Source organism: Dendropsophus ebraccatus, chromosome 5 (assembly GCF_027789765.1).
Source record: "Dendropsophus ebraccatus isolate aDenEbr1 chromosome 5, aDenEbr1.pat, whole genome shotgun sequence".
Classification (NCBI taxonomy): Eukaryota; Metazoa; Chordata; class Amphibia; order Anura; family Hylidae; genus Dendropsophus; species Dendropsophus ebraccatus.
The window spans coordinates 69966861-69982954 of record NC_091458.1 but is presented as its reverse complement, the minus strand read 5'-3'; the positions used below and the strand labels follow the sequence as shown (position 1 = coordinate 69982954).

The following is a 16094-nucleotide window of genomic DNA, read 5'->3' as shown; positions in this document are numbered from 1 at the left end:
CAGCCACAACGTTAACCCATGCAGTTGGGGCACAGACTATTTCTATTGGCTCCCCCCTGTCACCTTCTCCTACCTCTCCCTTTGATTATAAGCAATTGGCAGCAGAGGTAGTAAAACTCATGGCACCAGAAGTACAGAGATCAGTAGAGCAGACAATAAGGTCTTCACTACAGCAGCTGCAAACTGAGATATCTGATCACTCTGTACGCATAACACAGTTAGAGACCAGAGTGTCCTCACTTGAAGATGAAAATAAAGAGGCACATGACAGGATACAGCTAATGGAGGATGAAATGGCCAGGGTCAATGAAAAATTAGAGGATTTGGAAAATCGCTCCCGCCGTAGCAACCTACGCCTAATAGGAGTGAGCAAGAGGGTTCTGCCTAATGAACTGCAGACATTTTGTGAGAAGATCTGCCTAAAGCGCTGGGACTACAACACCCATGCAGAGTAGAAAGAGCGCACCGAATAGGCCCCCCTCCGGATGCACGAACCGCTACCCAAGCAGGGAATTCAGCTCTATCACAACGCCCGCGCCAGGTTATCGTCAAACTCCTTGACTACAATGACAAAGTAGAGCTACTAAGAGCTTTCCGCAAACGTAAGGAGCCCCTAATGTTCCACCGCGCTAAAATCCTATTATTTGAAGATTTCTCTGTCCACCAAAAACGGAGGGCATTTAGTTCAATCTGCTCTTCATTATACCAGGCAAATAGACGCTTTCAGCTGCAGTACCCCGCCATTCTGCGGGTATTCCACAGTGATGGCTCTTTTTCCTCCTACAAAACACCAGAGGCGGCAGTGGACGCTCTAAACCTTCCAACCACTCCTTCACGTGACCCTGGGCCTCGCTCATCCCATCGCCACAGCAGAGGCCGATCATCCTCGCCTATGGAAATCAGACACTCCACTTCTAACTCCCGACACCGGCACAACTCGAGGAAGCATGCGGAACGCAAGAGGAGAAGACGCTCATCTGAACTCCGCGTGGGAGGTAGCCGCACACCTTCCCCGGACTGACCTGGGACACTTGCCTTTTCATCGGAACTGATTTGCTCTGTTTGCAAGGTACTGTCAACCTACCCCCACTATTTTTGAACCAGCCCCTCTCCGTCTCACCCATCCTCAACCCTCCCTTGCTAGCCTCTGCAAAAACCTTGTTTATTGTGATTCTCTTGGCTGGCGAGTCACTGGGATATGCCCCCCTTCTACCCTTTCCCCCCTACCTCCCCACCCTCCCTTAGGAGCATGTAGCAGTGGATGTATCTGGTCACGGAGTCGGGGAGTCCCATATTTTGTGATTTCCCCCCCCCCTCTATACCTGATGACTACTCATGGTCCCGACTGCGTTTGGACTCCCATGCCCACCCCTTCCAGTACAAAGCTTAGCCAAAGGTAACCTTGCATCTCAAGGACTTGGATTCCAGTATCCTTTCCTCTAGGCTGCGGGAACGGCGTTGCCGGCCGCATCCTCGAAAAAAGGGAGTCTCATACCCACTAGGCGGGAGTGGTTCTTGGACCACCGCCACTCTTGTCGCGGGATTTATTGTTATTTTATTTGTTCTTACTGTTGAGCTATGTTTAGCTATTTTACAAATTCATGCATTATTTGTATTGATGGGTATGTTGCACAGGATTGTCCAGATTTAAATGTGTATAAACATGGGAGGGGAAAACAGATCCGACCCAATAACAACAGCACCATTCCTAATTTAACATGTTCTAGTAGTCCTCTTATACCCCCCCCCCCCCCCCACCCCACTGATCACCAATGGCTGAGAGACAAGATACTCCCCACAGTACTGGAGGCGACTGACCTGAGTGACAGCTGGAGAGTGCACCACCCCGACGGTCACGACTTCACTCATTTTTCTCATGTCCACGGTTCCTGGTCCCGAATTCACTATCTTCTGCTGAGCCCTTTACTTATTGGACGTATGACGGACGCACAGATAGCTGATCTAGTCATTTCAGACCATGCCCCCATATCAGTTGAATTCTAGACTCCATCCCCGAAGCTCCAGGATTTTATCTGGAGATTCCCCACCTACCTAGCCAGAGACGAAGCCTTTCAGGAGCTCCTACAAGGATGGTGGCTGGAATTCGACTGCCACAATAGTGCCCATAAGGACAACCCAGCACTTTTCTGGGAGTCAGCGAAGGCGGTCCTTAGGGGAGGCATTCTAGCTCACCATAGTGCCATCAAGAAGAAAACACAGCAGGCTTATCAGGCAGCTAGTGCCTCACTGAGAGAGGCCTATTCCCAGTTCCTGGGTTCCCCCACACCGATCCATCAGGAACAATGGAAAGTGGCGCGCTCTGCCTTTGAATTTTGGATAGACAAGCGTGAGCAGATGCACAGGTCCTACTTTGAAACAGACCTCTTCAGGCAAGGAAATAAAACAGGCAGACTCTTGACCCGCTTGGCCAAAGGCAGACGCAACTTGTCCCACATCCAGGTCCTTAAAGACAGCACTGGAACCAAACACACGCAGCCCCACACCATCAACGCACAGCTGAGACAATACTATGCCTCATTATATGGCTCTAACCCTGCAGATCAAGTTGAAGGCCGTAACTTCCTACATACCCTTTCTCTCCCCACAGTGACTCCGGAGCAACTGGAACTCTTAAATTCAGATGTCACTGGGGAAGAGGTAGCAGCAGTGATTCAGTCTCTTCCCAACGGGAAATCCCCAGGGCCAGATGGCTACTCGGGGGAATTTTATAAGCTCTTAACACCCCAAATTTCTATATCCCTAGCGAATTATTTCAATGACATCCTGCATACAGGTCGTATCTCTCAAGACGCCAAATTAGCTTACATAAAAGTGCTTCCTAAGCCCGGCAAGGACCCTGTAGACCCTGGGTCTTATAGACCAATATCACTCATAAATCAGGACCTGAAGATTATCTCAAAGATTATAGCGAATAGACTCTCCTTTCTACCTGACCTCATAGGGTCACACCGAGTAGGCTTTGTCCGCAGCAGGGCGGCGGTTACCAACATTCGCAAAGTTCTCTTGACACTAGATAGGGTGCAGCACCGACCCCAGCCAGGTGAACAACCAGCGCTTTTGACGCTTGACGCTGAAAAGGCCTTCGATAACGTCAGATGGGACTGGCTGGGATCGGTGCTGGACAGCTTTGGGCTGACAGGCACGTTCAGGGTGTTTCTCCAGGGGTTATATAGTGACTTGAGAGCGCCGGTCCACACTCCAGGTGTATTATCGACCCCCTTAATGTTGGAGAAAGGGACCAGACAGGGGTGCACCCTTTCTCCCCTTTTGTTTGACCTGGCAATTGAACCCTTAGCTCGCCACTTAATAGATTTTGACTTTTATGAGGGAATAGGGGTTGGGTCGCACTCAGTGAAAGCTGCAATGTTTGCAGACGATATTCTCCTGTTCCTACGTAGCCCAGGGAACAGCATAGCTAAAATAATAGAATTCCTACACTTCTATGGCCAGTTCTCAGGCTACAAAATAAATGTAGCCAAAAGCGAGATCCTTCCTCTGGGTACACGGACCCCTCAATGGAAAGCGGAGACAGACCGATTGCATATAAAGCTAGCGCCCTCGTCGATTACGTACCTGGGTATTAAAATTGGTAGGACCTCAGACACGCTTTACGCCTTGAATTATGGCCCCATTATATAAAAGATTATATCAGAGCTACATGACTGGCATAATTTACCTCTTACGTTTATGGGACGCTGCCATCTGATCAAGATGATTACCTTCCCCCGTTTGCTCTACCTTCTGCAGACCCTTCATTTGGAAGGGTAAACATCCGAGGATCTCTTTACAGAAATTAATGCTAGGCAAATTGGAGGGAGGTTTGAACTTCCCGAGTATTAGGGGTTACAATCTGGCCTGTATATTCCGCCATGCGTTAGATTGGTTTCAAAGCTCTTCTTTCTCCTCCAACCTTGAGCTAGAGAAAGAACTTGCTTCGCCATGGGATCTTAGAACTTTATGTCACACGGCCTATGCAAAACTCCCGAAGGAGGTTAAGACATCAGTACTGCTTAGGGACACTATAGTGACTTGGAAGGAAGTACGGAAAGCACATGGCTTACCCTTTCTTCTTTCCAAATATATGCCTCTTTCCAAACACCCTGAGATGGCTCAGGGCTGCACACAGCCATGGCTCACTCAGTGGGCAGCTAGGGGACTTCGAGTAGTGGGGGACCTCATGGACCGGGAACACCATAAATGGCACTCAGCTGCAGAACTTTTGCAGCTAAGTTTGGCATCCCCTCCTCACAACTTCTGCAATTTTATCAGCTCCATACCTTCTATACTAACAGACTGCGAGACCTGTCCAAAGAATCCCCAACCAATGCATTTGATGACCCAATTGGCTCTACACCGGGCCACGCTTCTATCTCTTTCCTGTACATGGCTCTTAGGAACCATATCTTGAAAGTAAGCAAACATCAACTGTTCAAACTGTGGGCACATTATACCCGAGACAAGAATACAGTGGAGGTGATCCTGGCGGGGTGGCACAAGATACGGAAATGTGTAATAAATGAAAGATGGCGAGAAACCTATTTCAAACTGGCCCATGGGGCCTTATATGGCTTTAACATTCTCCCATCTCCTGCTTTCCCCGACAGAATTACTTCATGCCCTAAATGTAAGATCCCTCTTACCAACCTATGGCACGGCGTATGGTCTTGCACTTATACTGCCCAATTTTGGCAGGAAGTACTTGCCTATATACAGAGATATTGGAAAATTAGACTGGCTTTGACGCCTCACACTGTACTATTCCATCAGCTGCGTCCCCCTGAAGAGGTGGATGAGGGGCGTGCACCTCCACAACTGGTTAGTGTAATCCTCTTAGTAGCTCTTAGATGCCTATTTCTCAATTGGTTATCAGCCTCCCCTCCTGATCTTCCCTTAGTTATATCACAACTAAAACTATTCTTTGGGGTAGATCGTATTGATGCTGAAAGACATAAGAAGAGAGGCACTAAGAAATTCTTCCAGAAATATAGAACATTCCTTATTGCACACTACGACACTCAAGAAATTGCGAACATAGTTCTCCCATTCCGCCTAACAGAGTGGTACTGTAAGGCGGACATTGCCAACAACCTAGGGCCCCTAAGGTTACCGCCTTCGTCAAGAAGCCATGAGTAACTTGCATATGGCATACCCTGCCCCCCCCCCTTTCTCTACGCACTGCCACAGGTACACCAGTGTTTAGCAGCAGGCCGGACCCGTATTTGTCCTGCCACTTCCATTCCCCCCCCCCCCCCCCCCCCGTCTGCAGAGAGCGATGGAAAACTTTTGCCAGCAACAATCCTGTGCTTTCACGGTTTCACGGTTTAGTTTTTGTATTGCTATTTTAATTGTAACGACTGTGTTTACAAGATTTTGTGTATTACTTCATAAATGTCCTTTATATTTCTTTGGAAAACCAAATAAAACAAAAACAAAAAATAAAAAAAAGAAAGGACTCTGCTTCGTTTATTCTACGCCATCCGGATGACCTGCCAGAACTGTTCTCCTTTGTCAACACCCCAGCTTTACAAGTTCCTAATTGGCTTGCCCTGGGTCGCCATGACCAGTCAACTAGCAATACCAGACGGAGGAAACCTTCTCGTAGGATCTCGAGAGAAGAGTCAGATCGCACAACACAGGAAGGGTCGGTAGCTGATCTCTCCCACCCATTCCTGCTGGAAGCCTGATTTTCTTCATCCTTATGGAGTTATACGGACACCTCTTGAACTGTACTTCCAGACTACTATTAGCAGGTTGAACATGGCAACATGAAGGGACAATGTTAGGCTCTCTCTCACTGGCCATCTCGGGGCCCTTCTTTTTTTTTTTGGACGGTCCCAGATTTTGATGGTGAACATTGTCTTACCTTATAAAGGGGTCCTAGGCCTGTTGGCAACACATTAGTTTCATTCTACATTATTAGTTTCATTGGGACCTTCTATTACTAATATTATTGCTTAGTCTGCATTCTCTTGCCTGCCTGAACTTTTTCTATTTGAGGGACACTGTTAAGGGTCTCAATCATTATTAGGTCTGTGGTTCTTACCCCCTCCCCCCTTTTTCTTTTTCTTTCTCTCCCCTCTCCTTCCTCCCACCCTGTAATTATTGGGGTCTGTTTGCAGTTGCCTTTTAATGTTTGACGTGTTAACAAATTGTGCTGCTGTGGTGGACTCGTTCCATGGTTTTCTCCACATCTACTTCCGTAGGTCAGATTATCCTACATGCACTTCCTCCTACATGCTTCCTAGCTACAACCTTTCTGGTCTTTACTTTGTTGTAGGTGTACTTACCTACGACCTTCAGCTCTTTGTTTTCTTTTTTTTTGTTTGTTTTTGTTGATTTCTTTCCTATCACTACTCACTCTTCCTCTCCTCTGCTTGGTGTTCCCTTCCCTTCTCCCTCCCCTCTCCCTTTTATCACCCCAGTTGTGTGCCTAAAAGAAGTCCCCAGTCATGTCCACCTTCGCTCAGTGGGACTTTGTGCTCGGATCTCTGAATGTGAAAGGCCTTAATAACCCAGGTAAGAAGTCTATCTTGCTCAATTTTCTAAAAGCTCAGCATGGGCAGGTTGCATTTCTCCAGAAAACCCATCTAACTGCTAATGCTTTGTTCCGACTGTCTAACAGATGGTATCCAGCCGCTTACCATAGCTTCACTGAAGACTCCAAAGCAAGAGGCGTGAGTATCCTCCTATCCCGCTCTCTCCCGTGGGATTTCATGGACTCTGGCAGTGATGAAGAGGGAGGGCTCTTAATGGTGAAGGGTAAGACTGCCCTAATATTGTATATGCTGGTAGTGGCTTACCTGCCAAACACTTGCCAGGACATAACGCTATTTGGAGTTGGTGGATGAATTTGCTGAAGGGGTGCTGGTGTTAGGGGGCGACCTTAATGTGGCCGTTGAACCAAACCTAGACACCTAAGGGCCCTATTACACCAAAAGATGTCTGACAGATTATCTGACAGACTTTTTTCTTACAAAGTCAGAAACGCACTATAAACAGAGAACAGGTTGTAAAGATAAGACTGAGATTCATCCTCTTTTCAAATCCATTCCTGACTTTGGCTGAAAAAAATCTGTAAGATAATCTGCCAAAATTTTTTGGTGTAATAGGGCCTTTAGGTGATGATCCACAGATTTAACAACACTTTACGTGAATACCAGCTAGTGGACACGTAGAGGACTCTTCCCCCCAGGGATAAAGATTTCTCATTTTACTCTCCAATCAGAGATATGTACTCCAGACTGGATTATTTCCTACCCAAACAGAGATCTGCATCTCCTTACCGAAGCAAGGATAGGTCCCATCACCTTTTCTGACCACAAACTAGTCATGGTAAAGCTAGCTTTTCCCCAACCCATACCTAGGCAATGGAATTGGAGATTGAATGCTTCCCTTCTTTCAGACGTAGTGGATCGCACTGATCTCCCTACCCAACGACCTCAGACAACAATCCTACATCCGCTTCATTCAATCAGCCTCGCACACACGAGTCCACACCACGTCGGCCATAGCAGAGACATTCTAACGGTTTTACACTGATCTATCTTCAGTAGACAAAGATAACCCGGCAACGGTTGACCCTCATTTTAGAGATAAGATACGCCTTTATCTTGCCTTTAGCTATACGCCTTTAAGCCTACCTTAACCAACAAAGATGTTGAGGCACCGATATCAGCAGTGGAATTCGCAGCTGCGATCCACACAAGCGGGTAAGTCTCCAGGGCCTGACTGGTTTGGGCTGACGTACTAGAGAACAATCTTGGATATACTTAGTACCCATTTTTTGGAAGCTTTCAACTCTATTTCGCAGGGGGCATCCCTGCCACTTGATGCCACTCGTGCCCACATAACAGTGATACCCAAACCGGGTAAGGACAGCGCCCAATGCTCAAGTTACAGGCCTATATCCCTTCTGAATCTGGATTAAAAGCTTTTCTCAAAAATTTTTGCATCCCGTCTTGTGATCCTTCTAGACACTAGTATCCATCCACATCAGGCTGGCTTTATGCCAGGTCAGGAAGCAAGGGACAACACCATGAAGGCCATTAACCTGATCCATAAGGTAAATCTCATGGATTCTCCACTAATGCTGTTGTCTACGGATGCAGAAAAGGCACTGATAGGGTTAATTGGTCCTTCATGGTGGAAACTCTGAAGTTCTCGGGTATCGGACCGGCTTTTCTTGCCTGGGTGTCTTCACTGTATATGGCTCCTAGCGCTCAAGTTAGGACTAACGGGATTCTGTCAGACAGCTTCCAGATTCACGTGGCAGGGATGCCCCCTTTCAACCCTCATTTTTAGTTTGACCCTAGAGCCCTTTCTGTGCTATGTCAGAACAAACCCGAATATAGAAGGGGCCTAAATCTGTAGGGCCCACTATAAAATAGCAGCTTATGCTAAAGACTTATCTCCAACCCGCGTATTTACTAACTATGCTAGGCTGTCTAACTTCAAGATCAACTTTATGAAATCGGAGGCCCTGAATGTCTCTGGTGGACGAGTTAGTGAACCAACTCCATTCCTCTTTTAGTTTTACCTGGGCACATCGCTCCATCAAATACCTTGGGATACATCTGGCACAAGACCTGAGTACCTTTTATCAGCTTAATTACACACCCTTGCTGAATACCATTAATGCATATTGTGCAAGGTGGATGAAGGGCCTCCACGCATGCTTTCGTCGCTGTGCAATTTACAAAATGAACATTCTACCTAGACTATTGTTTCTCTTCCAATGCCTTCCGACTTATGTACCGACGGGGTTTTTTCGCGACGGCACAAACACGCTTCATTTAGGGGGACAAACCGGCACGCATTCGGAAACCATTTTTTATACGTCCAAAAGATCAGGGTGGTGTTGGATTGCCGGACCTAAAGAAATATTGTTTGGCCACCAAACTGGCACACATAGTGGATTGGTGTCGGAATGGCGCAAAGAAACCCTGGGTTTCTATTGAACAATCTTACACTGGGTGCCATTGACGGGACTTGCTTGGTTACCGAGTGATCTTCTTTCCGAGCTTAAATATCATCCTACTATCCTACTGGACCTACACTGGTGGCGTGCTCGGATAAGGATAAGGAAGCACTTCGCCCCTCTCACCTCTGGCATGACACCCATTTTGGGAAGCCCGGAATTCAGTCCCAGTCTGACAGATAAGGTATTCCGTGACTAGATAGGAGCAGTAATATTTAGAGCAGGTCACTTCCTATGGGATAATAACTGGATTTCTGCAGACACACTGGGAGATATAACTGAACCCTGCTCATTAGGTCCCTGGCGGGTGGCACAACTAAGACATTATTTGACTGCATTACCCTCCCCTAGCCAATTTAAGGGTTCACAGACTCCCTTTGAGACAATTTGTGCAGCTAAGGAACCGATCCGGCATACCCTGTCTCTAACCTATTAGCTGCTAATCACTACCCCAGAGGAACCCTCTCCCACCTTTCTCTTGAATTGGGGATCTAACCTGGGGATTACTCTATTCAACACTTAGCGACAGAGAATTTTATATTTAGTGCATAAGTCATCCATCAGCTCCAAGTTTCAGGAAGCTGGGTACAAGCTGTTGGCCCGTTGGTATAGGGTACCCTCCAAATTACACAAAATCATACCTCAGGTAGATCCAGTTTGCTGGAGGTGTGGAAGTGACGAAGGGACGTTCCTGCACGTGTTCTGGGACTGTCCAAAATTGCAACAATTTTGGTCTGAGGTATCGAGAGCGACCAAAAACGTCAATGGTGCTACCTTTAAACTGGGATTGGTCTTGTTCCGTCTCCATCACTGCGAGATTCCTCAAGGGACTTACAAACGGTCTCTACTGAGTTTCCTGGTGATAGCATGGCATGCATACTGCTATGTTGGAAACAATGTTCTCCCCCATTTACAAAAGTAAATGATCTGATGCAGATAGAGGATCTAACTTCTCACTTACACTCTAGAAATAAGCGTTTCTACTCAACATGGCTACCTTGGATGAAATTTCAGGAATCATCCAAGTACAGAGACCTGCTGAGACCCCTGACCTAGCTTTTCAGGAAAATTGCTGGCAGACCTCCTGGGACTGGTTGAGGGGGTTGATCCGCTAGTCTTTGTTGCTGGGGCTTCTAAAGGTACACACTACCCTTCCTTCCTTGTTCCCAATTCCCTCCTCTTCTTTTTTCCTTTTCAATCTGTTTTTTTTTTTTTGCTCTGTATCTTTTCATTCTTTCTGATGTGGTAGAACTCTATTGCTTGTTATGTTATTGGAAAATGAGAAAAGGATCGAGTGGTGTTGGCATAAATACCTACGTGTGTTTTAATTCCTATTTATGCTATTGTGCTGGATTATTGTTCTGATGTGTTATAAGATGTTTGAACATGTGTGCCATTGTTAATTTGTTGGTGCCCGGGGTGTGGACCCTGCTATACATTGTTTGACCTAATGGTGATGATAAATAAAGAATTTTAAAAAAACTAAACAAAAAACAAATGCTGACAACAGAATGTTCACTATTCATTACAGAGCAGTGTAGGTTATCAGGTTTCACTCTCCAATAACCACAGTGATCTTTTTTCTGTACCTGATGATGTGGCGTGGCTCCGGTTTAGTACAGGCTGGGGGGTAATTCCCCGATAATTTAGCAGCTGATTGAACAGACATCTGACCCTCCGTAGTGAAGATGCCGGAAGAGTCCCAGTGGCTGGCAAGTGAAGTAAGGACTGCATGAGGCATAGAGCTGAAAACACAATGGTATGTATGAGATAGTTGCAATAGTTTATAAGTACTTTAAATCTGAAATTGTATTTACAGTAACACCAATGTTCTAAGCACTTTGTGATATTCTTTAGGACTCATTTATTAACATACACATATATATATATATATATATATAGATAGATAGATAGATAGATAGATAGATAGATAGATAGATATGCCATATTTATTATTATGATTTGTTCACTATTTGACTTTTTGTTCTCAGAAATGCCAGTTATAAAATAGGGCTGCAAATCTATGTTACACTGGTGTGCCCTCATCAAGTTTCAATTCACCATTTTTAACTTGCACACACAGGGTAAGCGATGCGGGGCAGAGCCTGCTAGGCATTCCTGGTAAAAGCAATGGGGAAGAGTTATCAAACATGGTATAAAGTGAAACTGTCTCAGTTGCCCCTAGCAACCAATCAGATTCCACCTTTCATTTTCCAAAGAGTCTGTGAGGGATGAAAGGTGGAATCTCATTGGTTGCTAGGGGCAACTGAGCCAGTTTCACTTGACACCATGTTTGATAAATCTCCCTGCATTACCAGTATGAGCTGACATTTACAACAAGCTGCCTAATGGCAAACTCTGCTGTGTGTGCGACCTGGAGTTGTGGAGACCAACACAAGGATATGTGATTTGTCATTGCTTCAAGGTCTGACCATCAGAGCATGGACTCCACCCAGCTGTGTCCTCAGCATTCCTCTCATCCCGGGGTCATTCCTCCACACTGTGCCTCTCCAGCTGCTGCTAAACTACAACTCCCATCATGCCCAGGGAGCCGTTATCTTCACTGCTATAATGGGAGCTGAAGATTGTTACCAGCTGGAGAGACACGGCTGGTGAACCCTGTTCTAGAGACTTTCTTCTAATGAAGGTGGTGCAGTGCTGCGGGCACTCAGAGAGCAGAGGTGACAAGCCGTGCGGCCACAAGGCGGTTCTATCCCAGGCGGCAGCTGCTCAGGCACTATCACCCCCGAGCCATAGTCATTGTTATACCCCAGCCCAGCCTCTGCTCCTCACTCTGTCACTCCGTGTCCTCCGCGACCCAGCTTCTCGTGTCACCGGCTCATGAGCAGCGGGGGAAGGAAAATCCAGGAGCACAAAGTCCGCCCGGAAACCCTTCCCCCTGTCATGTGCGGCAACACGGAGAAACCCTGCAGGGTAGAAGCGAGAGTGTATCCTCTGCTTATAGTGTGATGTCAGCAGGAGGGGCGGAGCTTACAAGCAGGAAGTAGGTAGCAGTGAGCTGCTGCTGCACCATTCACTTTGCAGGGACAGAGGGAAGGGAGCGGCGATGTCCACAGTAACATGGGGGGATACAGGGGAGAGGACTGGTGTGTGGGGGTCTGTATACAGGGGGAGAGGACTGGTGTGTGGGGTCTGTATACAGGGGGAGAGGACTGGTGTGTGGTGTCTGTATACAGGGGGAGAGGACTGGTCTGTATACAGGGGGAGAGGACTGGTGTGTGTGGTGTCTGTATACAGGGGGAGAGGACTGGTGTGTGGTGTGTATACAGGGGGAGAGGACTGGTGTGTGGGGTCTGTATACAGGGGAGAGGACTGGTGTGTGGGGTCTGTATACAGGGGGAGAGGACTGGTGTGTGTGGGGTCTGTATACAGGGGGAGAGGACTGGTGTGTGTGGTCTGTATACAGGGGGAGAGGACTGGTGTGTGTGGGGTCTGTATACAGGGGGAGAGGACTGGTGTGTGTGGTCTGTATACAGGGGGAGAGGACTGGTGTGTGTGGGGTCTGTATACAGGGGGAGAGGACTGGTGTGTGGGGTCTGTATACAGGGGGAGAGGACTGGTGTGTGTGTGGTCTGTATACAGGGGGAGAGGACTGGTGTGTGTGGTCTGTATACAGGGGGAGAGGACTGGTGTGTGGGGTCTGTATACAGGGGGAGAGGACTGGTGTGTGGGGTCTGTATACAGGGGGAGAGGACTGGTGTGTGGGGTCTGTATACAGGGGGAGAGGACTGGTGTGTGGTGTCTGTATACAGGGGGAGAGGACTGGTGTGTGGTGTCTGTATACAGGGGGAGAGGACTGGTGTGTGTGGTCTGTATACAGGGGAGAGGACAGGTGTGTGGTGTCTGTATACAGGGGGAGAGGACTGGTGTGTGGTGTGTATACAGGGGGAGAGGACTGGTGTGTGTGGTGTGTATACAGGGGGAGAGGACTGGTGTGTGGTGTCTGTATACAGGGGGAGAGGACTGGTGTGTGGTGTCTGTATACAGGGGGAGAGGACTGGTGTGTGGTGTCTGTATACAGGGGGAGAGGACTGGTGTGTGGTGTCTGTATACAGGGGGAGAGGACTGGTGTGTGGTGTCTGTATACAGGGGGAGAGGACTGGTGTGTGGGGTCTGTATACAGGGAGAGGACTGGTGTGTGGGGTCTGTATACAGGGGAGAGAACTGGTGTGTGGGGTATGTATACAGGGGGAGAGGACAGGTGTGTGTGGGGTCTGTATACAGGGGAGAGGACTGGTGTGTGTGTGTGTGCGTGTGGGGGGGGTCTGTATACAGGGGGAGAGGACTGGTGTGTGCGGGGTCTTTATACAGGGGGAGAGGACTGGTGTGTGCGGGTTCTGTATACAGGGGGAGAGGACAGGTGTGTGTGGGGTCTGTATACAGGGGGAGAGGACAGGTGTGTGTGGGGTCTGTATACAGGGGAGAGGACTGGTGTGTGTGTGTGTGCGTGTGTGGGGGGGTCTGTATACAGGGTGAGAGGACTGGTGTGTGTGGTCTGTATACAGGGTGAGAGGACTGGTGTGTGTGGTCTGTATACAGGGTGAGAGGACTGGTGTGTGTGGGGTCTGTATACAGGGGGAGAGGACTGGGGTGTGTGGGGTCTGTATACAGGGGGAGAGGACTGGTGTGTGTGGGGCATGGGCTGTATACAGGGGGAGAGGACTGATGTATGGGGTCTGTATACAGGGAAGAGGACTGGTGTGTGTGGGGTCTGTATACAGGGAAGAGGACTGGTGTGTGTGGGGTCTGTATACAGGGAAGAGGACTGGTGTGTGTGTGTGTGTGTGGGGTCTGTATACAGGGGAGAGGACAGGTGTGTGGGGTCTGTATACAGGGGGAGAGGACTGGTGTGTGGGGTCTGTATACAGGGGGAGAGGAATTGTGTGTTGGGTCTGTATACAGGGGGAGAGGAATTGTCATGTGGGGGGTCTGTATACAGGGGGAGAGGACTGGTGTGTGTGTGGGGGGCATGGTCTTTATACAGGGGGAGAGGACAGACCCCACACACACACCCCACACACACACCCCACACACACACCCCACACACACACCCCACACACACACCCCACACACACACCCCACACACACACCCCACACACACACCCCACACACACACCCCACACACACACCCCACACACACACCACACACACACACCACACACACACACACACACCCCACACACACACACACACCAGTCCTCTCCCCTGTATACAGACCCCCACACACACCAGTCCTCTCCCCTGTATACAGACCCCCCCACACACACCAGTCCTCTCCCCTGTATACAGACCCCCACACACACACCAGTCCTCTCCCCTGTATACAGACCCCCCACACACCAGTCCTCTCCCCTTGTATACAGACCCCACACACCAGTCCTCCCCCCTGTATACAGACCCCACACACCAGTCCTCCCCCCTGTATACAGACACACACCAGTCCTCTACATCTTTATACAGACCCCCCCCACACACACACACACACCAGTCCTGTCCCCCCATATACAGACCCTACACACCAGTCCTCTCCCCCCGTATACAGACCCCACACACCAGTCCCCTCCACCTGTATACAGACATCACACACCAGTCCTTTCCCCTGTATACAGATCCCACACACCAGTCCTCTCCCCCCGTATACAGACCCCTCACACACCAGTCCTCCCCTAACGTATACGGACCCCACACACACACACACACCAGTCCTCTCCCCCTGTATACAGACCCCACAGACACACACCAGTCCTCTCTCCTTGTATACAGACCCCACACACACCAGTCCTCTCCATCTGTATACAGACACCACACACCAGTCCTGCCCTACTGTATACAGACATCACATACCAGTCCTCTCCCCCTGTATACAGACCCCCCCATACACCAGTCCTTTTCCCCTGTATACAGACCCCCCCATACATCAGTCCTCTTCCCCTGTATACAGACTCCACACACCAGTCCTCTTCCCCTGTATACAGACCCCACACACCAGACCTCATCCAATGCATACAGACCCCACACACCCCTGTCCTGTTCCCTGTACAGCTTAGGCTCCTATTACACGAAAGGATTATTGGCCGTACTTTGACGATTCCAGGCCATTTTGTCTGATAATCATTTGATGTAATAATCCACGATATCGGCTGATTGTGGTCTTCAAACCGGTTGAGATCACGATAACACTGCTGTCTTCAATGGGCAGCCTGAATGATCTACTGTAAGCAGTGTCCGGGCTGCCCCTCCCACAGATGCCCGCGGTTCCCCTGCTCACTGTCTTTGCATGTAATAACACAGACAGCGAGCACTGACCTAACATGTCGCCGCTCGCTTTCACCTAACATGTCGCCGCTCGCTTTCACCTCTTAATCATGCTGTGTAATGCGGCCCACTCAGTGAGAAGCTCAAAAGAGAGGATACATAGTAGACCTTTCAATACTGAACATGCTAGACCGTATACCCTGCAGTGAGAAAGTCAGAGAAAAGGGAACATTCTAGACCAGAGGTGTCAGACTCCAGCAGTTGCAAAACTACAATTCCTATCATGCCTGGACAGGTATGTCATGATGGGAAATCTAGTTTATAATAACTAAGGGCTAAAGTCTGACACCTGTGCTCTAGACAGTTCAGTACTAAACATACTAGAATGTATGCCCTCTCAGAGGAGAGGATACACCTGGTAGAGAGTATACACTCCAGACATTACAGTACTAAACATGCTAGAATGTAAGCCCTCTCAGAGGAGAATATACATTTCAGACATTTCAGTGCTACACATGCTAGAATGCATGCCCTCTCAGAGGAGAGGATACACACTAAACTTTACATTACTAGACACACATAGTATCCTCTCCTCTAAGTGTATCCTCTCTCCCGAGGTTCTCCCTGTAGGGCATACATTCTAGCATGTTCAGTATTGAAATGTTTAGCGTGTATCCTCTCTTCTGAATCTCTCACAGCAGGGTATACATTCTAGCATGTTTTGGGCTATATTCACACATAGTATTTCTGTCAGGGTTTTTTCAACCAAAACCAGGAGTGGAACTAACAGGGCAAAATTAATTATGGAAAGATTTGCACA

At 48.4% G+C, this 16094-nt stretch overlaps 1 protein-coding gene across 3 annotated transcripts in view; it reads right to left on the bottom strand.

Moving 5' to 3' along the window:
• VWA8 (von Willebrand factor A domain containing 8) overlaps window positions 1-11917 on the bottom strand; it is a 192216-nt gene extending 180299 nt beyond the window's left edge. Inside the window, exons 1-2 of one of the 3 annotated variants that reach the window (XM_069970562.1) lie at window positions 11768-11917; window positions 10588-10743 (exon numbers count right to left, since the gene is read on the bottom strand). In XM_069970562.1, the coding sequence (XP_069826663.1) occupies window positions 10588-10732 (145 nt within the window). In that variant the 5' untranslated portion in view covers window positions 10733-10743; window positions 11768-11917. Of the gene's footprint in view, window positions 1-10587; window positions 10744-11430; window positions 11656-11767 lie in introns of those variants that run through there. The other 2 variants (XM_069970561.1, XM_069970563.1) reach the window with 2 other exon arrangements.
• Between the last annotated feature and the right edge of the window lie 4177 nt (window positions 11918-16094).